We start from the raw sequence: 26,810 nt of genomic DNA, 5'->3' as shown, positions 1-26,810 counted from the left end.
ACAACAAAACATCTGAGTGGGGTGGTAGATGGCTTAGAGCATTGGGCCTCAACCTTCCTAATGCTATGACTCTGACCCTTTAATTCAGTTCTTCATGTTGTGGTGACCCCCAATCAGAAAATTATTTTTGTTTCTACTACTTCATAATTGTAATTTTGCTACTGTTTTGAATTATAATGTAAATATCTGATATATGCAGATAGTCTTAGGTAAGCCCTTGTAAGAAGGGAATTTGACCCCCACATAGGGGCTGGAACCCACAGGTTCAGAACCAATGGCTGAGTGTTAAGCACCCTGGATGGGCTTCAAGAAGACCTGGTTTTAATTCCCAGCACCCACATGGCAGCTTACAACTATAACCCCAGTTCCCAAGGACCAGACACGCTTAGACATGCAGACAAAATGCAGACAAAATGCCCATACACATAAAATGAGTAATTTTTAAAAGGTGGATTTTGGCTCATGGTTCTGTAGTTACAAAGTGAAGAGGAAGTATCTGGTGTTTTTGCTGGTAGAACTCCAAGGTGGTTCAGGTCTTCAGGTCTTTAATCTGAAGCCTGTGGCAGAATAGATGTTATAGTGGTTCTCCTGTCAGTATGTCTATTGACAGTTGCTTTATTAAATCAAATAGATCACACCCTTTCCTCACTGTGTCCCTGGGCAAGACACATTCTTTAAAAGCCTCAGTCCTATGATCTGTACAATGGGGCTAGTGATGCCTGCCTACCTTATACAGCTGACTGCAGCTGGATGGACAAATAGCTCAAATATGGGACTGTTTAGATTTTAACTCTAAAGTGTGTGGGGGGATGTGACCTCAAAGTGCACACCGCTGCCTCCACTGGTTTTCAGTCTTCACATCTTCCCTGTACTACCTTTCTTCCATTCACTGCACCCGCTTTGGTTTTTGAGAAAGGGCTTCACTGTGGAGCCCAGGCTGGCCTTGTTTTTCTGGGGATTGCAGGGGTCTTCCACCATGCCCAAGTTCCCACTGACTGGTCACTATGTGCCACGATCTAGCTTCAGAGTCAGGAATACAGTAACTTTTCCCTCCAGAGAGTCCAGGAAGGCCTGACAAAGATTTTTCTTTTTTTGTTTTTGTTGAGACAAAGTTTCTCTGTGTAACAGCTCTGGCTGTAATGGTACTCCCTCTGTAGACCAGGCTGGCCTTGAACTCACAAAGATCATTCTGCGGCTGCATCTTGAGTGCTGGGATGTGCCATCCCCTCCCCCACCCAAGCCCCCACTCCCACACCTGGCCCTGTTGAAGTTATTAATTAAAAATTACAGAAATACTTGGAATTGTCAGGTAGGCCATACTGGGCCTAAACGTGTGTGTGTGTGTGTGAAATATATGTTTGTGTATAAATATCAAATTTAAATCAAATATGTTTATATATAAATATTAAATGTAAACAAAAATATATGTTCTATATTATATATTTACATATATATTTATACTTTTATATACTTATATTTACAAATTTATATATATGTAAATATTAAATACATATATGCTTACCATAAATTTGGATTCTTTACGAATTTTCAACACAATTTTTGATGTTTTGCCCTCTCCTGCTCCTTTATTATCTCTCCCTGTCTTGGAAAGTGTCTTAAGTTTCTTCAAAACAGAAGTCATGAAATGCTAAAGATTTTCTAATAAAAGCCTTTTAGGTTATTGCTCAGAAAAGAGACAAACAGCACAGTAACCGGCTTTAGACCCAGGCGCTCAGGAAGCGTTCAACAGGCGGGGGAGCCAGAAGACAACGCGGCGGCTGCAGAGAGGTGACGGCCACCCGGGGCGGCCACGTGAGCCCGGGCGTGCGCCCCGTGCGTCGGTCCCGCCCCGGCTCTGGTCCCAGCCTCCAGCTCCGACCCCAGCTGCTGCAGCCCCAGCTCCAGCCCGCGCTCGGCTCGTGCGCTCAGACGTCTCCAGGCGCCCGACTGCGGCTGCGGGCCTGGCTCTCTGGCTCTCCGGCTCCTGCGCTCGTGCCCGGGGATTCTCTTCCTGCCTGCACCCTGGAGCGCCCGGCCGCTAGCCTCTGCCAGCTCCTCGGGATCCTTGCGGCCGTGGGCAGCGGCTGTCGCGCCAGCCCTCCTGTGGGAGGTAGGTGACGGGGCTGGATGGGGAGCCCACGCGTCCTGCTGCAGCAGCTCCCCGAAAGGCGACTGGGGCGCTTCTCTGGTTGCAGAGCTCCACCGGGGCTCAGTATCTGCGCCTGTAAGGAAGGAATGAAAGGCGGGGAGCGCCGGTCTGGTTGCACCAGGCAGTGCACGCGGGCCTCCGCCCGGGTCTCCTCTGTGTCTCTGTGTCTTGGCAAGCCCTCCTGTCCCCCTGGGGCACCCAAGTAACATTCCCTTCACGGGCTTCCCTACTCTAGAGATCTGTGCGAGCCTCAGTTCCCGGAACCTCGAGGTCTGTGCAGCAGACGCCCTTGCAGCATTGTTGGTTGAGGGAGTTGGGGTGTTGGCAGGCGTTGGAGACTTTTGCGCCAACGGGCTGAGCATTCCTGTGCAGTTGGTGGCGCGGGGGCGGGGACCTCCTGGGTAAGCCCGGGGCCAAAACTAGCTAGTGTGGGCTAAGGGGATTGCGGGGAGCCTGCCCAGCTGCGCCCTGTGTGTGACTGATCGCCTGTGTTTCGGAGGAGTGAGATCTGACTTGGGGATTCTCCTTGGCGTATTTCTGCTTCCTCCGTATTGGGTGTCTTGGGACCACTGAACAGATGTTACAGAGGAGGAAGCCGAAGTTCAGAGAGGACCGCAGACCCCAGAGGCTAGGTAGGGAGTGTAGAGTAGGTAAACAAGGACTGGGAGTGGAGGGGGTTAGAAGTGAAGTTTTGGGAAGACTTCCCGGAGAAGGTGCTGTTTGTTCTGTGAGGGGGATGAAGCCAATGGAAGGAGCGGGTCCAGGCCGCGCTCTATCCTCGACCTTAGCTCTTCACCTCTTTGCCACGGCAACACTGCTTGGGAAAGGAAGGCAGGCGGCGGGAGCTAGTGGGGAGCGACTCTTTGTCTATTCCAAAGAACTGGGTTCTTTTGAGGGTCTGAGCGTGTTAACTGTGACTTTCCTGAATGGCTTTTGCCACGCTGTTTCACAAACATATTTTCAAACCTTTTACCCTGCACTGATCAGACTCCCCCCCAAGAGGTCTTGTCATCCACTGGGCTGACAGCTGTTAATTTCCCCCTGGGAACCGCGTGTAGGAACCTAGGGGTGCACAGCAGGCTCCAGTTGTCTTTAGGACTCCTTCTCTACCTTAATTTCTATTGTGATGGAGAAAAACTTCAGGATCAGGCACAGCAACCAAGTGGCAACAGCTTTTGGGAAGGCTTTAGGTGGAGGGAGAGGCAGCTGCAGGAATCCGTTATTCCGATCCCAGGGTGCCACAGGGTCTACACCTGGGATGATCCTGGGTTTATTGGATGAGGGCCTGTGTGGGGGAGGGGAGCATGGCCTGCTCAGGGAGTGTGAGCACTTAACCTCTGAAGTGAAATTGGAAAGAGCTGCAAGATCGAGGGTGGGGGGAACTCGATTGCTCTGGCTTTGTGTCTGGTGGCTCACCCACCATCTCCTGGGGATCCAGTGTCCTCCTCTGACTTCCACAGTCTATTAGTGTACACACACACACACACACACACCACAAATTAAAGAGTATCTCACTAAACTCTTGCAACCAGGGTCTATAAGTATAGGCTACAAGGCTACAAGACTTTGGAGAAAGAAAAGGGTTGTCAGTCTCTGCAGTGCAGTTGTTAAGCTCAGAGAGACACTTCACAGGCTGAAAAGTCAGAGGTGAGGGTAGGCGGTGTTTCTAACGTCTGGGCACATCAGTGGCCCCCTGCATAGCTTGCTTTCCCCTCTCCCTGATTGCTAGACCACACCGGAGTTTCCTTCAGGAGGTCGGGAGTGAGACTCTCAATTTGCATTTCTAAGAAATTCCCAGGGGAGGTTCCCAGCTGCTCCTGGGTGTTCTAGTTGAGGAACTAAAGACTATGTTAGGCAAGCCACTAAACTACTCTGTTCCTCAGCTTTCTCCCTTGTAGAATGAAGCAAATAGCACCTGCCTCCTGGGAATCGGAGACAGCTCTGAAGGAGGGGCTGTGTCCACAGCTGTGATGGGGGAGTGGCTCACTTGGCAGGGGACAAGTTGGCAATAGATTGAAAAAGGAGAATAGCTTGAGACAGGCGACTGAAGGAAGGCACACAGTGCCTGGGACCGTGTCAGGTGGTGAAGCCCATGTCTTCCCTGAAGCTCAGAGAAGGTACATGCAGGTGCTCTGTGATGATGTAGAAATGTCATCAGCTTGCCCTGGCCAAGGTGTGGAGAGTGAGCTGCTTCGTAGGCCTGGAAGTGGTGCACAGTTATTTGGGCCACATTTTATATGCCTAAATGCAATCACATGGTCTCACTGAGATGCAGAAGATGTGGGGAGACACGGTCTCTGGGTGGGCCAATAGAGGGGGGCCCTAGACAGCACCCAGCTTGTCTATGGTACCTGAGCATTGGACTCATTTCTCAGCTTCTTTGGAATGAAAAAACAGCACTGGGGATGTGGCTCCATAGCGTGCTTGCCAAACAGGCACAAAGCCCTGGGTTTCACCTCAGCACCCCATAAATCCTGCCCACTATCCCAGAACTAGGGAGGAAAGAAGCAAGACAGTTCAGAAGTTCAAGGTCACTGCCCTGCCATAGGGAACTGGAGGCCAGCCTGGGTGTAAAAGACCCTGTCTCAAAAGAAAAACAAAAACCACAGACAAACCCTCAATTAAAAGCTTAAGAATCTAGCATGGTGGCGCATGCCTCTGATCCTAGCACTCAGAGGCAGATCCTAGGCAGAGGCAGGCAGATTCGTGAACTGGGGCCAGCTTGGTCTACAGAGCTAGATCCAGGGCAGCCTGGGCTACACAGAGAAGCCCTGCCTTGAAAAAGAAAAGAAAGGGGGCTGGAGAGATGGCTCAGTGGTTAGGAGCACTGGAAAGCTGAGATTAGGCCGAGCTCTGTGTCCCTTGGCTGGGCTTTGAAGCAAGTCCTGATGCTAGGAGTGGACCTTGTCCTAAACAGCAGACTTAGTGGAGAGGCTGTGATGAGCCCTGTGGTACCAGTACTGTGCAGTACTGGTTGATGTGCCTGGAACATTTTTCAGCTTTGTTCTTTGTATTGAGTGGGGGAGGGGCGACATCCGGAATCAGGAAATGGAGCATCAAGTGAGGGTCTCATTAATATCCAGGGCCTCAGTATACACCAAGGGCTCACAGATAAACTGCCAACAATGAAGAGAAACAGTATTTTATGTCAAGATAAAAGAACCAAGCTATCCACATTGGCTTCCCGCTTCAGACTAGCACTTTCCAGGTCCAGTCGCCATTTACTTGGGCTTGCTTAATGTCCCAACCTTCACGTCCACAGGTCCTGCTTCTTAGAGTGCCTTAGCGTACTCACAGGGCTTTACCTGTCTGTCCCCTCCAGGATCAAGTGCTTACTTCCTCCAGAAGACCTTCCCTGGGTCATTTCCTTGCTTGTGAATCAGCAGACAGCAAACAGTAGTTACCTGGGGAGACCAGCCAGCCCCCTCAGCCCCACCAAGCCTGGAATAGAATTAGTGCTGGAATATACCAGCTGCTATTCCATCCTGACCACCCTACTCTCCTCTATCACCCCCACCTCCACCCCAGCACCTCTTCCTAGGTCCTACATAACAATTCCTGTTACCCGCCAAGGCCCAACAGTAATAACCCCGCTAAAGATGTCCATACCCCACCCTGGGAATCTGTTGAGTATGTAGTGTGGCTTTATACAGCAAAACAGACTTCTTAGAGGTGAGTAATAGGGACATTGTCCTGGATTATCTTACTACATCACAGGGTCCTTATAAAGAAGAGGTAGAAGCGGGGCACGGTGGCACTGTCACACTCTTAGTCCTAACATTCTAGAGGCAATGAATTCTGGAGTTCGAGGCCTGCCTGGTCTACACAATAAGTTCCAGGAAAGCCAGGGCTACACAGAGAAACCCTGTCTTGAAAAATCCATCCATCCATCCATCCACCATCCATCCATCCATCCACCAATAGGAGGTAGAAGGGTAGAGAAGAGAAGAGATGGAGGAAGCAGGATCTCTGGACAGAAATATTAAGAGTTAGGGATTAGCTCATCATGAAAGGACTTGCCTAGCACGTACGAGGCTCCAGATTCTGCCCTCAGCACTGGAAATGAAGGAGCGAGACACTGAGGAGGGGAAGGGAGGGGAGGGAAGATGGACAGGAAGACAGAAGGAAAGCAGGCTTGAGGACTCAGGCTGTGAAAGAGGAGCCTCTAGATCTGTAAGACAAGCAAGAGCTTGAGTCATTGCATCAGCAGCGAACCAGGAGCTCACATGACTAACTGGGCTCCAGCCCGGGGCCATTCCGCTCCATCCTGCCTTAGGCGACATCTGGAGTCAGTTTAATTGTTCTGATTCTAGTGCCTCTGACTGCTAGTGAGTGGAAATCACTGGTGCTGCTGAATGTTTGACATCCCATGGGACGTGTTGTCCTGTAAGTAAGAATTAGACCAGCTTGGCCGGGCAGGCGTGGCACATGCCTTTAATCCCAGCACTCTGAAAGCAAAGGTTGGTGGATCTCTGTGACTTCAAAGATAGCCTGGTCTACAGATGGAGTTCCAGGACAGCCAGGACTACATGAAGAAACCCTGTCTCCAAACAACCAAACAAATAAACAAAAAAAAACAAAACAAAAAAAGAATTGGACCAGTTCATTGTCAGTAGCACAGAGTCAGAGAAACCATGCTCAGTGGGGAAGAGCTTACCTTGTGAGCATGAGGTCCCTAGTTCAGATCCCAGTACATGCATGGGGAAAGCTGGGCGTGGCAGGCACAAGAGAATTCCTGGAGCTTGCTTGCTGCTAGCCTTGCTTCAACTTCAATGATAGACTGCATCTCAAAGGAATAAGGTGGTACACACACACACACACCCACGTCTTTCTTGCTGATCCTCCTCTCTTTGGAAACAAGTCTCTATATACTCCACAGGAGCAGAGATACCAGCTTTCTGGCTAGCAGGAGCAGCAACCCCCACTTGGAATGACAGGGGCTAAGTCAACATTCGTTTCTGCTGAAATGCATGTGCTACAACCTGGACTCTGTCCATACAAATACATCCTTATGCAAGCGCTCTTTGTTTTAAAGTCAGCAAATGACATTTTAGGGTATAAAGCAGAAAAGATTGCCATTATAGCTTCAGGGAGCAGCATGCACAAGGGGGCTTTGGATTTTCACGTCTAATCATCTTCTAGGCCTTGGCTTTTGTGTCCCAGGACATGGTGTACTCCTGGCGGGTTGCACCAGGGATCCCGTGTGCCTCGCTTCACAGGATGCACTCTGTGTTTACACAGTCTTCTCTGTGGCAGGGCCAGAGACAGAGGAATGGTGTCTCACTCCTGCAGCTGCCGCCCAGAGTGCCAATGAAGCTTGGCACAAACCAAGCAGGTCACAGGAACGAACTACAGAAAAACAGGCTATCCCCGGCTAGCATATGGGACAGTTAGGTGTCCCATATGGACACTGGGGAATCAGTCCAGGGAATCTGTGGCCCAGTGGCACAATGGAGACCTCAATATGGAAAAGCAAATCATGAAAAATATTACAAAAAGACTATAATCTGTCTAAACTTTGAAACACACAGATCTTAGATCAAGTCCTAACTTTGCTATTGCTTGCTGAGCACTGTTGGGCCAGTCGCGTCAATCTTATCTCTCTGTGAAATTACTCACCTCTTAGAGGGAAGCAGAGCAGGGTAAGGAGTGACAGAGAAAGGTGGCTAGGAAAAGCCCCTGTGGCGCAGAGGCTCCTGTCATTGTCACACACATTATCAAACTGCTTAGTTCAGCACCTGGCAAGCAGCCAGACCTTCGAATGAGTGATTACTCTTATTTCTGTGAAAATCCTGTCAGGTCGAGGATGTGGGAGCCCCGGTCTTTGCTTCTTTCTCATCCTCTGCAGCCTCAAAACCCCATTTTTCCCTCTGTCGATTCGTGACAGGAGCTCATGCTGAGGAATGTTGTGCCAACTCTGCTGCGTAGAAAGCTCTTGCCTGGCACCTAAAGGATCAGGAAGAGTTCCATGTGGGAGTGGAGGAGGCAGAGAGAAGTGGAAGTGGGGGGTGGGGAGGGGCGGGGCGGGGCCAAGCCTCGTTTATCACACCAGGAAATCCATGGTGAAAGATCATAGATCATCGAAGGAGTGTGAGGAGTGTGTGACGGTGAGCCCAGCACTGAGGACCCTCTGAGGCAGGAAGAGCCGGAGCTCGAGAAATGGATAGACTAGGAAACAACAGGGTAGGGAAAGTATATTATTTTGACTTATGGGGATACCCACCAAGAGCACCTCAGGGAATAGTTAGAAACACTACAGTTGCATCTAGATACAGGAAGCTTTGCCGCCTGTACACCAGCTGCAAAGGTTTTCACAAGAGCTGAGCATTATATGATCTGAGTGGCCTGACAAGTGACCCTGAGAGAAAAGGGCTGCTGATTTTAACCACATGCTTTAGGAAAAGTCTGTTTTTCCAGTGCTGGGGATGGATCTCAGAGCATTGATTATACTGGGTCAACTCTGTCACTGAGCCACAACCCCAGCTCTCAAAAAAGTTCTTTTTTCTTTTCTTTTTCCTCTCCCCTCTCCACTGGTCTCAAGCCCAGCTACAAGGAAAACTTTTATTGAGAAGGAAAGACAGGCTGAACTTATTGGGTTCAATTATATATAGTAGATGAATACTAACTATATCGCCAGCTGCCTTGTTTATTTAGGGCTTTAGGGGTTTTGTTTGTTTGTTTTTTAGTATTTTATATGTATGAGTGCTTACATATGTGTGTGAGTGGCCTGCATGTGAGTGCCTGGTACCCTTGGAGGTCAGAAGAGGGTGTCAGATCCCCTGGAACTGGAGTTGGAGACATGTGGGTGCTGGGAATTGATTCTGGGTCCTCTGCAAGAACAACCAGTGCTCTTAGTCACTGAGACAATTCTCCAGCCCAGTTTTGTTTTTATTTAATTTATTGTGTGATTCTGAAGGTGGGACCCAGGACCATATAAAGACCAGACAATACTTATCCAGCACATAGCTGTACTCCAAGATCTCTAGCATTTTAAAGTCATCTGTAAGTAGAGGCTGGGGAGATAGTTCCATTGATGCAGTGCTTGTTTTGCAAGCATGAGATCTTGGGTTTAAATCCTCACCACCCACAGCTGGCCACAGGGGTTTGATCAGTGATAAGAGCACTTGCTACTCTTCCAGAGGACCTGGGTTTGGATCTCAGCACCCACGTGGCAGCTCACAACCATCTGCAACTCCAGTTCCAGAATATTCAACACCCTCTTCTGACTTTTATGGGCACAAAGCACATGCATGCAAATACTCATATGCATAAGATTTTATAAAAAGAAAAAACAAACAAACCTGGATGCGGTTATCTTGGCCTATAGTGGGAGCAGTGAGGATTCTGGGGAAATGCAGGGAGGACCCCTGGAGTTCACTGCCCCATCAGCCTAGCCAGTCTGGGGGCTTTAAGCTCACTGAGGCCCCAAAAAGGGGCAGAGAGCGGCTGAGAAAGACACTGTCTGGTGTCTTCAGGCCTCCATCTACACATGGGCACAAAATCATATCAAAAATATCTGTAGCACTGAGCTCGGGAACAGTTTTGGACTGCAGCAGACAGAAGGCCTCTAGATGCCCACGTCCCCATCATGTGTCACCATCACCACCACCACGTCTCAATTTTACAGTTTAGGGGTCTTGATTGGTTTAATTTTCTCTGCCAGATAAAGAATGAAAAGGTTCAAGAAACCTCAAACACCACGTATAGAATCGGCACTTGAGGAACGGTATTTGTCGGGGTGAGGAGATTCACAGAGAGCAGACACAGAGAAGACGACCCTCTGGGAAGCAGAGTGGGTACTTGGAAACCTGAAAAATCCAGTCTCTTGAGTGGTGGGTGAGTGGTCTAGAGTCTCCTGAATTTAGGTTGGTTAGTTTGAAGAAAGATAAGATGGCCTGAAATGGTTATACAATGTGTCCTAAGCTGGCCTTGAACCTGTTGAGCTAGTGCGGCTGCAGGGGTCCTGCTGCTGGGGGACAGAAACCAACCTGGCCTTTGTTGGGAGCTTTTATCTGAAGTCAGGAGGGTGAAGCAGAGCGGGCCATCTTGGGAGTTCACCCCGTTTATTAGCTCTCGCTAACTCTGCCTGCCCGCCAAGGAGTCTATCTAGTCTCTCACCACACACACACACACACACACACACACAGAAAAGGGAGAGGGAAAGAGAGAGTGGAAGAGGGAGAGGGATCCTGGCTTCCAGAGAATAGCTGTTCCCTGAGGACCCCTAAAAATCTTGTTTTTCCTGATGATATCCAAACATCCAGGTCTCCTCTGGCTGGGACTCAAGGCTCAGCCTCTCAATTTACAAAAATGATGAGTCTTGTGCTGGCGTCATGCCTGTACTAGAGAGCTAACTGATGGTCATGATTCCGCATCCCAGGCTGATGGGAGTGAGAGAGGAAGGACAGAGAACTCTCTGGAGAAACTGCTTCTCAGGTGTGTCTGGCTGGAAGGAGGAAATTGTGGGTACCTAAGTGAGTCACTTCTGGAAATTTCTTACTTCCTGTGAACTGAGGTCTCTCTCCTTCCTTGGGTTTGGGAATCCATAATAGAGATTGATTTTGCTAGGAGATTGGGGGTCAGAACTGGAGTCAGGAGCTGAGGTAAAGCCCCAAGTACCTGTCTCATGTGCAAAGTGAGATCGGCCACCAAGCTGCAACTCTGCGTTGAGGCTAGTTTTAAAGATTTATTTATTTTATGTATATGAGTACACTGTAGCTGTAGAGATGGTTGTGAGCCTTCATGTCGTTGCTGGGGATTGAATTTAGGACCTCTGCCCAAAGATTTATTTATTGTTATATGTAAGTACACTGTAGTTGACTTTAGACACACCAGAAGAGGGTGTGTCTAAAGATCTCTGTGAGCCACCATGTGGTTGCTGGGATTTGAACTCAGGACCTTTGGGAGAGCAGTCAGTGCTCTTACCCGCTGAGCCATCTCACCAGCCCCGAGGCTAGTTTTCTTTTTTTTTCTTTTTTCTTTTCTTTATTTTATTTTTTTTAATTTTTTTATTTTCAGTTTTTCGAGGAAGAGTTTCTCTGTGTAGCCCTGGCTGTCCTGGAACTCACTCTGTAGACCAGGCTGGCCTCGAACTCAGAAATCCACCTGCCTCTGCCTCCCAGAGTGCTGGGATTACAGGTGTGCACCACCAATGCCCAGCTGAGGCAAGTTTTCTTAATGTGTCCCTAGCAAGGCATTTTGTCCTAAGGAATTTGACCTTTATTGCTATGAGAGAGAAAGCATTGCTGGAACCAATATAGTTAGCAACTTGAAGTAAGGGAAAAAAGAAATGCACAATAAATTATCTATAACCTTATAGGTTTTGATATCAAAGTATGGTGTTTGTGAGCCCATGACTAGGATGCTCTCCCATGATGTGAGACCTATGGGTTGTGCCTCTGCCAACCTCAGGGTCTGGCTTGTACCTCATCGCCTAACATAGAGGACAGATTCTCTCTCTCTCTCTCTCTCTCTCTCTGGTTTCTTGAGACAGGGTTTCTCTGTGTAGCCCTGGCTGTCCTGGAGCTCACTCTGTAGACCAGGCTGGCCTCTAACTCAGAAATCCACCTGCCTCTGCCTCCCAAGTGCTGGGATTACAGGCGTGCGCCATCACTGCCCAGCAGATTCTCTCTCTTTAAAATAATCTTTCCACTGGGGCCAAGGAGAAGGCTCATAAGGTAGAGGAACCTGCCACTAAACCTAATGACCTGTGTTCAGTCCCTGGGACCCACATGGTAGAAGGAGACTCCCACTTGCGTCTCCCGTCCTCCATGTGCTCTTTGTAGAGCGACCCCGCCAGCCAAAATTAAACAAATGAGTGTTAAACCACCACCAAGCAACCAACCCTTCCCCAAAGTTGTACACAGCCTTTCTGCTTGTTTCATCAAGCTCAACTTGGGTGTGTAGCGTTGTGAAACCATTTCCACAGAACTGATAAACCTCTCTTCTGAAGAGAGAAGCTCAGAAAGCTACAAGATTAACCGGGCTCCTCCCGAGTGTATACGGACAGTGAGCAGTTGCCGGGGAACAGACACTGCGGCCAGCAAGGCAGTCCCGAGGTAGGCGAGGAGCTCAGGGTTGCAGCTTTCCCGAGTCCTCAAGGGTGCTGGGGCTGGCTTTAGATGTTGCAGTGGCTGCTCCTGTAAGTGACCCTGTTGGTTCACAAGCTGAACTTGGGGTGGGGAGGTGGAGGTGGGGTCATTTCTTTAGTCTATCATCAGTAACCTACCAAGTGAGTAGACAATTGTTCGTGTCTCCCCAGGAAGTCACACAGCTCATGGTCTTGCCTAGCTGTAAAGTAGTTTGGGAAGTGGAGCCCTTATTTGAGAGACTGTGCCCTTAGCTCTGTAGTTGCCAACAGTTTTGACAGTTGACAGGTGTGGCTTCCGTAAGAGCAGATTCATGGCAATATGAAACCCACAAGACTGGGTTCATTCGGTTCTGGATGTGTACCAAGTGCCTTCTGGATACAAGGCACAGTGCCAGGCAGTCCCAGCTGGTGTCAGCGGCAGCTCCCGGTTTCCAGGGTCAGAAGGGTGTTTATCTGTGGTTCCGTCTCATGGTTCCGTCTCAAGGCTTCTGTGAGCTAGCTGTGGAACCACAGTGAGGCCAGGCCACTTCCCCACTCAGCGGCTGCCACGGCCCAGCAGTGGGGGAGGGGTGGTCAGGTACGGGTTAGAAGATGAATGTGGCCAGGTCACAGCAGCAGAGCCTTTATCTGCCAAAAACAGCCCCAAGTTCTGCATCTCAGCCTGGAGCCACACTTCCTGGTGCCACAGCTGAAGGTGTGGGCATGTCACCATCCTGCCCCCTGAAGCCATCGACTGGCTGAGTCTGCCAACAGTTATAGGCACCGCACTATTCAGGCCTGTAAGGCTGACTGGGACAGAGCAGGCACTGGGCTAGGAGCTGCAAGCCCTAAAGAGGATCAGGTGGCTCTGGCATCTGTCCCAAGCTGGTGACTGTCCTGCCCTGAGGGTAAAATACAAACTTGGCAGCTGACATGAGGTTTCAAACTGGGAGTGGAGAAATCAGTGTGTGCCTAGCACACTAATGAGAAGGCTAGAGGGAAATAAAACCAACAGGCCCAAGTTAAATAGAAAAGAGCAAGGGTACATTTGTTTGTCGAGGAAGGCAAAGTACAGGGTTTTGAGATTTTAATTTCTATTTTAGGAGCATGTTCTGAGTTAGAATGTAAAAGTATGTCCTGTTTCAGTAGCTGTTAAGAAAATGCCAAAACCTCAGAGGAAAGAGATGACTTAGACCAAAACTAAACATTAGGCGGGGCAGAGGCAGGTGGGTCTCTGAGTTTGAGGCCAGCCTGGTCAACATCGTGAGTTCCAGGACAGCCAGGACTGCATCCAGAGAGAGACACTGTTTCAAAACAGGCTGTAGAGATGGTGAACGAGCAAGGCATTTAACCACACCAGCTTGGCAACTTGGCTTTGATCGTTGGAATCCATTTACTGGAAAAAGAGAATCAATCCCTGACAGGTAGCTGTTGACTTCTACACACAAACTGTGCAAGTATGTTCCTTCTCCAGAGAGAGAGAGAGAGTGAGAGAGAGAGAGAGAGAGAGAGTGTGTTACTGGGTAGCTTAGGTGGGCCTGTCTGGACTCTACCCTGGGATCCTCTTGCTCAGCCTTTAGAGTGCTGGGATTTCAGGTGTGATCCACCATGCCGCCAGCTTGTTTATGAGTGAGTATAAGGACATTTCATTTCATTGAGTACATTCTAGGAGCAGAATTGCTGGACCTCATAGAACCCCATGTTTTTCAGGGGTTCTGAAAATTTTCAGGACTGTCAGGTTGGACATCCTTGCTGATTTTTATTCCTGCCCAGCTTTAAACTTCTATCCATTCTGGTGGGGTGTGACTCCCAATTGTATTTTCCTAAAGACATCTCGTGTACAACAGCTATTTATGTGTGTGTGTGTATGGGGTAATTTCTCTCTCTCTCTCTCTCTCTCTGTGTGTGTGTGTGTGTGTGTGTGTGTGTATACATGCGCCTGCACACACAGAGTGCAAATGTACACACATGCCTGTGGAGACCAGATGAGAGTGTCAGATCGCTGAAGCTGAAGTTATAGATGATTGTGAGCCAAAAATAGGTGCTGGCTAGAAACTGAACTCTGGTCCAAGAGATATTGTTTTGTTTTGCTTTGTTTGGTTTGGTTTGGTTTGGTTTGGTTTGGTTTGGTTTGGTTTGGTTTGGTTTTTGAGACAATGTCTCATTCTCTAGCCCAGCTAGCCTAAGCCTGTGTCTTGTTGCCTCAGTTTCTAGAAAACAGACATTTCTAGAGGAATGCACTGCCTGTCGGGTCTCCAGACAAATGACTGTGCAAATCCTTTGGCCATTTTTATTGATTGATTTGTTTTATTTATTGATTTGTAAGAGTCCTTTGTGGAGTCCCATATTGAATTTGTGATTTAAAGACTTCTTTCCCATTTCTTGGGTTCTCCCCTCCCTCCCTCCCTCCCTCCCTCCCTCCCTCCCTCCCTCTCTCTCTCTCTCTCTCTCTCTCTCTCTCTCTCTCTCTTTCTTTCTTTCTCTTTCTATGTTTGTTCCTGCCATGTGCACCCAACAGAAGCCAGAGAAGAATATCAGGTATTCTGTAAATGCACTTACAATACATTCTCCCTCTGCCTCCCTCCTTCTCTCTCTCTCTTTTAGACTTACCTTTTATTTTATGTGTATGAATATTCTGCCTGCCTGTGTGTATGTGCACCCCCATGTGTGTCTGGACAGAAGAGGGTGTCAGGTCCCCTGGAACTGTAATTATGAATGGTTGTGAGCTACCATGTGGGTGCTAAGAACTGAACCCCAGTTCTCTGCAGGATGCTCTTAGCCACTGAGACATCTCTCCAATTCTTCTTCTTATATGATTGATGTCCCTTAACATGCACAAGTTTTAGCCAGGCAGTGGTGGCAACACGCCTGTAATCCCAGAACTTGGGAGGCAGAGGCAGGCGGATTTCTGAGTTCGAGGCCAGCCTGGGCTACACAGAGAAACCCTGTCTCAAACCCCCCCACCCCCCCAAAAAAAGAACCAAAACATGCACAAGTTTTTTTTATTTATTATTTATTTATTATTAATTAATAAATTAATTATTTAATTATTTATTCTTTTGTTCCTGGTCGTTGGCTGTCATATTGAAGAAATCTTGTTGTTTGTGGTGTCAAATTGCCTATAATCTAAGTACCTGGGAGGTGGTGGTAGCAAGGAGACTGTGAGTCAAGGCCAGCTCATGTAGACAGCAAGTTAAAGGACTATATATGTACTATATATAGTAAAACTTATGGCAAAGATAAACAAGGCTAGGCTGGCTGTAGCTCAGTGCTGGAGCGCATGCAAGGCCCTGGCTTCCGTTCCTGGCACCACCCCTACCATTGCTCCCAATCTTTGCTTAGCCCAAGATTATGAGGATCTCCTGAGTCTAGGATAGGATTCAGGGGCTCTAGCCATATTTGTTAAAGATGATTCTTAGCAAATTCAGTCATCTTGGCATCTGGCTGGAAATCAGTTGATGCTGTGAGTACAAGATTTCCATGTTACAGTCTTGCCGCACTGTCTTCTGACCATCTTGGTATGTCCCTGGGTTCTAGACCTCCCTGTCTCTAGCTATCATATAGTACCTCATTGTATAGAAAGAAGTAGTGTAACTTATATGACACGCCTTCACTGATGGACATTTGGGGACATTAGCGGTTTCTTGCTGTTACTGGTGAAACTTTCAGAGGACAGTTGTGAGGATGTTTGTTCATTTATTGAGGGGAAACATATCAAACATTTTGTCTGTGCCAGGCACTTTCTAAGCCAGCTTGTAGATAATAGAAGGACAATGACTTGCAAGATGGCTCCGCAGGGAGTCACCTGCTGCTCAGCACGATGGCCTGCGCCATCCTGAGGCCTCCCCTGTAGGAAAGGAGCCACTCCTGCACCGTGTTCTCTGACCTCTATTTCTGTCTGTGGCCAGCACACACCTGAACATGTACACATGTACACACATAAAAATAAGTATAAAGCTCACTCTAAGAGATGGAGCCCATACCCAGCACTGCTTGGGTGACCAAGAACCTGATATTAGGTAGCTTAGGGACCTGGGGTAAAACCAAATACTTCTGTTCTAAGAAAAAAAAAAGTAACAACACGATGAAGACCCCTAATGCTATCCTATAGGCAGAGATCAGTGTCTCTCGCTCAGCCAGCGTCCGAGGAGCTTCCTGTATCGGATGGGACCAGATACACACAACCATGCAGAGAGTAGAGGCTTTGGGACACTCAGCTCTATGTGAGATGTCTCTGTTGTGTCCCTCCCCTCAGCGCTCAGGGAGCCCCAGGAGTGTAAGATCCAGAGAGGATGGAGGACACCGAGAAACCTGGCCCTCTAACGCCACATGATCAAAGCTCATATGAGCTCAGAGAGACGGAAGCAGCATGCACAGGGACTGCCCGGGTCTGCACCCGGTCCTCTGTGTATATATCATGGCCCCAGAGTGGTGTTTTTATGAGATTCCTGAGTGCCGGAGTGAGTGGGTTTCTGATTCTTGGGCTTTCTCCTGGCTCTTTTCCTTCTCTTTATCTTGTCCAACTCCAATGTGATAGCTTTGTGGTTTTTTCTTTCTTTTTTTTTTAAAATTACTTATTTTTTAATATGAGTACACTATTGCCATCTTCAGACACACCAGAAGAGGGCATCAGATCTCATTATTTTATGTATACAAGTACACTGTAACTGTCTTCAGACACCAAACAGAAGGTATCAGATTCCATTGCGGATGGTTTTGAGCCACCATGTGGTTGCTGGGATTTGAACTCAGGACCTCCAGAAGAACAGTCAGTGCCCTTAACAGCTAAGCCATCTCTCCAGCCATCAAGCATCTTTTAAAATTTAAATTTATTCATTTTTTCCCTTTACAACAGAGCTTCCTCTCCTCCCAGAATCCTTTCACACAGGTTCTCTCCCTATTTCCCCTCCCTCTTCTCTTTTGTTAACCCCCACCCCCATTCTAAAACTACCCCCTTCACCCCCCCACCCCAACACTCAAGTCATTGAGAAACTAGACATTCTCTCTCACTGAGGCAGTCCATTTAGGGGCTCAGGCAGGCAGGCAAGCAGGCAGGCAACAGACTCAGGGACAACCCCTGCTCCAGTTGTTTGGGGACTGCATGAAGACCAAGCTGCTCATCTGCTACATATGTGCAGGGCGCCTAGGTGCCCGTGCTTGCTTTTTGGTTGGTGGTTCAGCCTCTGGAAACCCCCAAGAGTCCAGGTTAGTTGACTCTGTTGGTTTCCTGTGGAGTCCCTGTCCTCTTCAGGTCCCTCAGTCTTTCTCCCAACTCTTCCACAAGACTCCTGGAGCTCCATCTACTGTTTGGGTGTGAGTCTCTGCATCTCTTTCCATTGGCTGCTAGGTGGGGCCTCTCAGAGGACAGTTATGCTAGGTTCCTGTCTGCAAGCATAATGGAGTATCATTAACAGTGTCAGGGATTGGTGCTTGCCCATGGGCTGGATCTCAATTTGGGGCAATCGTTGGTTGGCCATTCCCTCAGTCTCTACTCCATCTTTGTCCCTGGTTGTTTTTATTTTTATTTATTTATTTATTTATTCATTCATTCATTCATTTATTCGTTTATTCATTTATTTATTTATTTATTTATTTTGAGATAGGGTTTCTCTGTGTAATCTTGGCAGTCCTGAAATTCCCTCTGTAGACCATACTATCCTTGAACTCACTCTGCCCCACTGACTCCTGGGATTAAAGGTGTTTTCCACTACCACCTGGTAAGAATCTATTTTCAATAAAAGTGGAAAAAAATGTAAGAAAAGAAAACACACAGGACATTTCAATTCAGGAAGATCATTGAGAAGAAAATAAAACAAGATCCTTGGCTTGGAAATTTGGAGATTTCTCTGAAGTGGCATCCTTTGTTTTGCCATCCCAATGGTAAGAAAGAACACAGTTGAGAAGGCTGTTCCAGGCGCAGGGAAGAGCAGTACAAAGGCCTTGACGTGGGAAAGCACTTGATGTGTTCACTGGATGGAAAAACACCAGTGTTCCCTGGAAGAGCAGCCAAGGCCTGAGGTCTGTGGCAGGGGCCCCAGCCCCAGGCCCTGGCAGCTGGTGCAGCCTTAGTAAAGCAGGCATTGTAGTCCTTAAAAGAGGGGTCTCTGCAGGGTGTCAAGCCAAGGAGTGGTTCCATACAGTGTATATCCTTAAACACTAGCTGTGGTTGTTTGCAAGGTACTTCTGGTTTCCAAGCACTGAGTCAAGGGTTCTCTGAAGTGAAATGACTGGGCTGATGGGCTTGGACATTTGAAATAGCCCCACATATTACAAGCTTGTTTCCAACAGCCTCCCCAAAAGATAGGGTTTTCCTTCTGACGTGTGGTCCTCACCTCTTCATGCAGGTATCTACACAGCCCCCCAGGCCCGGAGACTGGCGCCATTCTCTTACTCTGCTTCCTTTACAGGACCATCTGTGCTGCACGCGCACAGTAACTCTGGCTGCACAGCGGAGCCCTCGGATAACACGGGCGCCTCTGCGACATGGCAGACGAAGACCTCATCTTCCGCCTGGAAGGTGTTGACGGTGGCGGGTCCTCCCGAGCTGGCCACAATGGGGACTCTGACACAGACAGTGACGATGATGAGGGCTACTTCATCTGCCCCATCACGGATGACCACGTGTCCAACCAGAATGACAACTCCAAAGTCCAGAGCTGCTATAGCAACCTAATGAAAACGGAGTGCGGCTCCACAGGGTCACCAGCCAGCTCCTTCCACTTCAAGGTGAGTGGCCACCTGCTCTGCATTTGTGTCCAGCCCACCTGTTAATGAGGGATGGGGAGCTGGGGGTCTCTGATTGATGTCTTAGTTGGCCCCAGACCCTTGTAGTGCATTCTGATGAGAGGATGTCCTTGTTAATCTAGGAGGTGACTGTTGGTTTAAGATATGTTTTCTTGCCACAGAGCAGTGTTTTGCAAATAGATTGAAAACCTTTGGGGGCTGTAGATGACTCTGTCCGGTAAAGGCGTTTATTGGTAAACCTGAAAACTCAAGTTGGATTCTAGAACCCACATAGGTTCCTGTAGGTTGCTTTCTGGCCTCTACAATTACTTCTCTTGGTTTGTTATCATTGAGATAGGGTCTCATTAGGAAGCCAAGCTGATCGTGAGCTCATGATCCCCCTGCCTCAGCCTTGGGAGTACTGGGATTGCCTGAGGATGCAATATTATTTATTTATGTTTTTTTTTTTTTTTTTGAGACAGGGTTCCTTTGTGTAGCCTTGTCCTAGAACCAGCTCTGTAGACTGGGGTGGCCTTAAATTCACAGGGATCTGCTTACCTTGCCCTCCCCACCCCCCAGTGCTGGGATTAAACATAGTGGACCACCACTGCCTGCTTTTCTTTGTTTGGCTGACTGGTTTTGTTTTTTGTTTGTCTTTTGAGACAGGGTCTTATGAAGTCTTAGACTCACTATGTTGCCAAGATGACTTTGAACTTTTTTTTTTGAAGATTTATTTATTATTATATCTAAGTACACTATAGCTGTCTTCAGACACACTGGAAGAGGGTGTCAGATCTCATTACAGATGGTTGTGAGCTACCATGTGGTTGCTGGGATTTGAACTCAGGACCTTTGGAAGAGCAGTCAGTGTGCTTAACCTCTGAGCCATCTCTCCAGCCCTGACTTTGAACTCTTGAACCTCCTGCTACTACCTCCCAAGTGCTGAGATTATAGGTGTGGACCCCAGCCTTGGATACTCCTTCCTTATCCATGAGCAGTGTATTCTAAGACTGCTGGGGATGTGTGAGGTGTAAGTAGTGCCCAACCTTCTGCCCTCTCCACACTCAGACCTATGATAAAGGTTTAAGTCATGAACTAAACACATTAGGAGATTAACAGTCACTAATAATAATAATAATAACTACATTAATAATAATAATAATAATGGGGGGGTAGCTCGTTGGAAAGCACTTGCTGCCCATATACAAGGCCCTGGGTACCATCTCCAGCCCTGCAAAGAACCGAACCAGAACAAACTGTAAAGTGTGGACATGCAGTCTCTCTCTTTCTCTCTAGACACCCTATGGTACTGCATACAAGTAGATGCTTCCGGCTATCTCACTGGCCACAAGTAACTGAAACCAGAGACTAGGAAGCCGCAGATAAAGGGGACCACTGCCCACACCCTTCCCACGTTCAGGGGCCTAGTGACTGTTGCTGATGGACTTCCTGTAAAGTGCTCTTTAGAATTTCAGTAAGCGTGTATTTTGGTCTGGAGAGGCAGCTCAGGCGGCTGAGTGCTTGCTTAGCACACATCAAGTCCTGGGTTCCTTCCCTGGCATCATGTAAGGATCCCAGTTCAAGGTCACTATCAGCTCTATCTCAGGATTGAGACCAGCCTGGGACGGGAGTCCTTGTCTTTGAAAATGACCAAATAGAGTGGGAAAACGGCTCATCTGCCAGGAATGCACGCCGCTCTTGCAAACTACCCAAGTTTGAAGCCCAGCCCCCTCTTCAGCCTGCTCATTGCTGCCTAACCCCAGTTCTAAGGGGTCTAATGCTTCCTTCTGACCCGGGCACCCTTGTACACAGCTGGCATACATATGCACATATATACACATACATAAACATTTTACAGATGAATCTTTAAAGATTTTTTTTTAAAAGACAAAACAAACAAAAATATGTATTGGACCTCATGCTTTTATTGAAAACCATTCAATGGGTGTGCGCTTAGGCACGGAATTCCATGCTTTAAGTCAGTTGCATTTATGGCCTCTAATGTTTTTGATATCAGCTGAGTGCAGTGTGGCATCTTAGATTGTGTGCATACTGTAGGGGTTTAATATTTAGCACTTCCTTTTCTAATTCTACATGGCGCTAACCATTTATTTATCACTGAGAAATTACTGGAGATAGAATACGTGCTTGGCTCATACAGGCCCTGTGTTCCATTCCCAGCACACACAGAAGTCCTTTGCATTAATTAACCACGCTCTCCTAAATCTGATACAAACTAACTTTGGAAGTTCTCTGCCTTGGATCTTGTCAGTGTTTGCTGGAACAGACACGGAAAGCAACTCTCCCCTGTCACCCCGAGTCTGAGGAATCCCCTAGACCCATAAGGACCTTATCTCCTGATTCATGGCTTCAGCTTAGAGAAGAATTTCAGGGTTAGCCAGTTTATGAAGCAGGATTGGTTTTGGTCTTTGCTTTTAGAAAGGGTCTTACCATGTAGCTCTCTGGCTGGTCTGCAATTTACTATGTAGACCAGGCTGGCCTCAAACTCAGAGAGATCAGTCTGCCTCTGCCTTCCCAGTGCTGGGATCAAAGGTGTGCACCACCACCATGCCCAGCAGGGTTGGGGCTTTAATAAAGGTTTGAAGTTTTTTGGTTTTTTTTTTTTTTGTTTGTTTGTTTGTTTTTGCATATATGTGTGCAGCATACGTGTTCACATGTATGTGATTGTGTGATTAGGTGTGTGTCAGTGTGTGTGAATGTGTGTGTATATGACATTGGATGTCTTTTTCTGTCACTATCCATTTTGGTCATAGAGGCAGGGTCTCTATGAATTCTACTGATCCTGGCTAGCGAGGTTCTCCTGAGTTCTGGGTTCACAGGTGGCTGCCATGCCTGCATGGCTTGTGACATGGCTGCTGGGGACTCACTGTCCCCAGGCCAGATAAAGATGATTTACCACAGGCTTCAGCACCAGGGTGCGGAGAAAGAGAAGGGCTCGGAAGGAAAGACACACGGCTAACAGCTTGATCGTGGGTGTACAGACAGACTGAGGCACGTGCCCGGCCTTAGGCACGTGATGCGACAGATGAGGTGCTGCCCCGCTGCAGGGCTGCAGGTCCCTGCTGCTAGGCTCTACCTGCTGCTAGGCTCTCTCTGTGGTTGTTGTTGTTTTACAACAGTCACATGCTGGGTTTAGGTGAAGTTTGAAGAGTCGCTTAGAAATGTAAATGAGATCACTGGGTGTTTCCTGAGGGGCGCCTGCCGGATTACTGTCCGTCTCACAAGGGTACAGCGGGCAAGACATCTTGTCTTCATTATTGAAAACAGTTTTGTTGGAGATCATCGGGGAGATGGTAGAAGCTCTTTACCCAAGGTCCTGTGCTTTCAGGCCTAAGCCTTGGACATTGTTACTTAGTCTAAAATCTCTCTCTATGAAAGGAAACTTAACTCTGTGAGCAGCTTGTGTGGGACATGTTCATTGTTGTGGGGAGGTTCTTGGCTCTCAGCTGATGGTTCTCTTTCTATCCTGCCTCAACATCTGTATAATAATAAATAAAAAAGTGAAAACATAGTGAGTGCTATTACCCTTGTTTAATTTGGTTGTTGTTCACAATGAATTAAAATTAGAAGCAAAATACCTGTTACTACATTGAGCGTTGCAATGGAAACCATCCTGTGACTTCAGAATTTGTTTTGTTGTTATGGTTGTTGCTTTCAGAATTTGGGTTTTTGTTTTGTTTTTTAGAAAATTTGTAATTTTAGTTCTTCCAGATGTTGGGTAGGTTTTTTGTTGTTGTTGTGTTTTTTGGTTTTCCTCCTAGGGGCTAGAGTTCTAGCTTAACTCACTCTCCAGCACGTAGCTCCAGAGATAACCAAGCTCCTCTGGGTTTGTGGGGCCCGGAAAGGAGGGCAGGTTCTAGTTTATCTCGTGCCCCATTCCTGGGCAGCTTTGCAGCCCTTCCCCCGGCTCAGCCCTCCACCTCCAGCTTCTGCCTTCTCCTGACTTCCAACTCCAGAGACAGCTAGAAGGGGTTGCGCACTAACCGCTCCAAAGCCCAGGCAGAGGGGCCTCTTGAAATGACACACTGTGGTTCTAACAGAGAGTGATTTTAAAGTGAGTGACATTATTGTGTAACTGTCTTACAAACAGTATCTATGACTATTTTCACGGAGGGGTGTGGCTCAGAGGAAGGATCCCCAACTCTCCTCCTGTCCCACCCCCGCCCCCTTGGAAACTCAAAAAGTTAGGCTAAGCTACCCCCCATCCTTAAGACAGCAATTAAAGAGAGAGTTGTTCAGCCTTAAACTCTGCAGAGTTCCCCCGGGTGTTCCCTGGGCTCTCAGCAGACTCCTCGAGCGAGCATCTGTCAGTGCTCAGTGTCACTCCATGAGTCAGCTCCTAATTGCAGGCTGGGACTATTGGATGGCTCACCGTTCCTTTAACTTGTAGACCAATAAGAAGCACTTGGTAAAAATCCGAACCAGGTGTAGGGCGGATTAAGTCTGCATTGCTCACTGAATGTTGCCATGGGATAGGGGTGGGGTTGGGAGGGTCCAGGGAAAGACCATAGCTTAGTTTCCAACCTCATTTCCCTTGGCACTTAATAGGTATTTTTTTTTTAATTTATTTACTGTTGACATGATAACCTCAGCTGTTTAACCAAAATGACCATCTGGCCTTCCTTCAAGAAACAGGCCCTAGCAGGTACTGAGTATGTATTGTGAATTGTCAGATTCTGTCAGTACCCATGTTCCCAAGGGATCGGACTGAATCACACAGAAGGCTGCTCAGGAGATACCAGCCTTCCCTCCGAGGAGGTTTATCCTGCATGCGCGAGACAAGGCCCCAGCCCCAGGACTTAGTTATGTAAAGTGTTCAGAGAGGGAGAGAGTTTGGGATTGATTGATTGATTGATTGATTAAGGTAAAGTATCACCATGAAAGATTACTTTAGGACAGGATCAGATGGGTGACTTTTCTTTTCTACGCCTTGCACAGAGTTCTGCATTTTCTGGTTTGATTGGTTGGTTTAAGTCCCAACAGTTTTTAATTCGAAGAATCTATTCTTTGAGAATCCTATTCATTTCAAGAATTTTGATTTAATTTACTTCTGTTCCTCCTGCATTCCTCCCAAATCTGTTCCCCAACCTTCCCACAGTTTGAGCTTTTTTTTTGTGGAGGGTGTGTTTGTGTCTTGATAGGATTTCTCTGTGTGTCCCAGGCTGTCCTGGAACTTGCTCTGTAGACCAGTCTGGCCTTGAAGTCAGAAACTGACCATGCCTCTGCCCCTCAAGTGCTGGGAGTAAAGGCATGAGCCCTAGGCATTGTAAGAGAGGGCCTCTTGATGCTCAGGGTGGCCTCAGACTGTCCCTGAACGGCCTGGAGCTCCTGACCAGACCACCTCCCTTGTGCTTGGACTGTAAGAGTGTGCCACCACACTGGGCACTTCTACATTTTCTGCTCCCCTCCCCTACTACAAATTTTTAAATTTTTATTTATTTATTTATTTATTTATTTATTTATTTTTGGTTTTTTTGAGACAGGGTTTCTCTGTGTAGCCCTGGCTGTCCTGGAACTCACTCTGTAGACTAGCCAGGCCTCAAACTTAGAAATCCACCTGCCTCTGCCTCTCAAGTACTGGGATTAAATGTGTGCACTACCACTGCCCATCTTATTTTTATTTTATTTATTTATTTATTTATTTAGTGTGGTTTTTTTGGTATTTTTCGAGGCAGGGTTTCTCTGTGTAGCCCTGGCTGTCCTGGAACTCACTCTCGAGACCAGACTGGCCTTGAACTCAGAAATTCACCTGCCTCTGCCTCCCAGAGGTCTGGGATTACAGGCGTGCACCACCACCGCCTGGCTTATTTTTTAAAATCTACTTCTTTATTCAATTACTGTGTGTATATGCCCATGTTTATGTGCCCTGGCATTTGTGTGGAGATCAGAAGACAACTTTCTATAATGGCTTCTCTTCCACTTTCAAGACCCAGGAATCCAGTGGGGTTACCATGCTTGCAGGACAAGTGTGACCTCACCCTTTTAGCTGTTTTACCAGTGCCAATTCAGTCCTTTTGAAAGAGTTTTTTTTTTTTTGAAGTGCTAGGGATTGAAACTTAGAGAGATTGTTACATTCTAGACCAGTGTACTACCATTAAACAGCAACTCTTTGAGAAAAATGTCAGTGAATTGTTCCTCCTTACTGCAAATAGCATAATAACACACACACACATACTTTAAATATTTGCAAATATAGTCACAAACTCTTTGTGTGTATATGTATATACATAAATGTAAGCAAATGCATTTTATGTATTGCAAATTCACACATGTAAACTTTTTTTTTTTTTTTTGGATTTGGTTTTTTCGAGACAGGGTTTCTCTTTATAGCCCTGGCTGTCCTAGAACTCACTCTGTAGACCAGGCTGGCCTCGAACTCAGAAATCCGCTTGCCTCTGCCTCCCAGAGTGCTGGGATTACAGGCGTGCACCACCACCGCCCGGCACATGTAAACTTTTAAAATATGTTTTTTTTTATTTCACCTGTGTGTGTGTGTGTGTGTGTGTGTGTTTGTGTGAGCACACGCACATCACTTTTGTCCTTGGAGGCTAGAAGAGGGTATGGGATCCCAGAGAACTGGAGTTTTGAGCCAACATGTACATGCTGGGAATCAAACCTCTGTCTATTGCAAAGAACAGCTAGTGCTCTTAACTGCTGAACTGTCTCTGTAGCCCTTATATATGCAAACTTAAAAATAAATTTTATGACATATATAATCAGAAGACATACATAATGTATGTATGTACATACATTATGTATGTACAAAGTAAAACAATCTAAGCTGTATCATTTAAACAAGTGAAAGTGTGCCTCCCACCTCAGCCCAGGTCTGTGAGGGTGTGTTTGCACCCTGCTTTTCTTCCCTTTGTCCTCAAGGAGAATTATTGCTGGGTTTCCACCCTGGTGGCCAGCCTCCCAGTCCCCTTGGGAGCTGACGTGAACTCTAACTTCCGTAGCTTGGCTGTGGTCTGGGCAGGCTCTGCAGTACGTGCCTTACTCAGTACCATGTACACAGTGATCCCTATAGCCCAGACAGCTGGTAGTTTGCCAGATGCTAAATGGAAATGAGGTCACGTGCCTGGGAGATGGCAGGACTGTGTTCCCTCCCTGGAGATCCTGCCTGAGTCCTGCTGGTAATAACTGCAATTTGTATCTTGGCTAGATCGGCGTGGTTTGTTTTTAATTGTATTTTTTCCCCAGTGTTTGTGATCCGGCCCAGGACTTCATTTATTTGCTTGTTGCCTTTAATGGCTGAATTTCATTTCTCTGGAGGACAGTGTTTCCTTGTACAGAAGTCTTTGCCTATGCAGGGATACACTCACCCAGAGAATGCACTTACTAGCAGTAGAATGACTGGGCAGAGACTTAACTTTAAAATGGTGTGGGGATGGCTGGGTGTACCAGGAACTGCTGTGCACCTGTGCACACCTGGTGCTACACCTTCGCATCTTCAATTGTATACGTGCTGTTAGTGCACTGAGGGCGGTTCTAGTAGCGGGAGGTGGGGGGGGGGGGTTGGGGAGACTACTGTCACTCCTGAATGACACCGGTGAGCCAGCGTGTGCTGACTCACTGGACAGAGAAGTGTCCCTATCTAAATAAAGCATTGAGGTTCCACCCTGGCAGCCTCAGGCCTCAGTTGTGACCATAGAAAGTAAGCCAGGGTTTTGTGCTTCAGGAATGCAGTCCAGAAAACAAAGCTTAAGGGATTGATCTGTGGCTGGATGGCTGGAGTGCTTTCCTTGTAAGCTCGAGGCCCTGGGATCAGTCTCTTGTATCTTAAAATAATAAAGAGACCGGAAAAGCTTTGCTCTCCTGCAAGATGAAAGCCTGCTGACCAGTTGAAAA

The 26,810-nt window shown here is 47.5% G+C and overlaps 1 protein-coding gene across 5 annotated transcripts in view; it reads left to right on the top strand.

Annotated features, from left to right (window-relative positions):
- Nucleotides 1-2,011: 2,011 nt before the first annotated feature.
- The window catches only part of Eef2k (eukaryotic elongation factor 2 kinase), a 65,034-nt gene continuing 40,235 nt past the window's right edge, over nucleotides 2,012-26,810 (top strand). The window contains exons 1-2 of one of the 5 annotated variants that reach the window (XM_052200025.1): nucleotides 2,012-2,110; nucleotides 18,626-18,944. In XM_052200025.1, the coding sequence (XP_052055985.1) occupies nucleotides 18,702-18,944 (243 nt within the window). In that variant the 5' untranslated portion in view covers nucleotides 2,012-2,110; nucleotides 18,626-18,701. Of the gene's footprint in view, nucleotides 2,111-9,964; nucleotides 9,986-12,092; nucleotides 12,208-12,269; nucleotides 12,291-13,497; nucleotides 13,643-18,625; nucleotides 18,945-26,810 lie in introns of those variants that run through there. The other 4 variants (XM_052200042.1, XM_052200035.1, XM_052200060.1 and 1 more) reach the window with 4 other exon arrangements.

Source organism: Apodemus sylvaticus, chromosome 1, assembly GCF_947179515.1.
Source record: "Apodemus sylvaticus chromosome 1, mApoSyl1.1, whole genome shotgun sequence".
Taxonomy (NCBI): domain Eukaryota; kingdom Metazoa; phylum Chordata; class Mammalia; order Rodentia; family Muridae; genus Apodemus; species Apodemus sylvaticus.
This window is presented reverse-complemented; position numbering and strand designations above follow the sequence as displayed.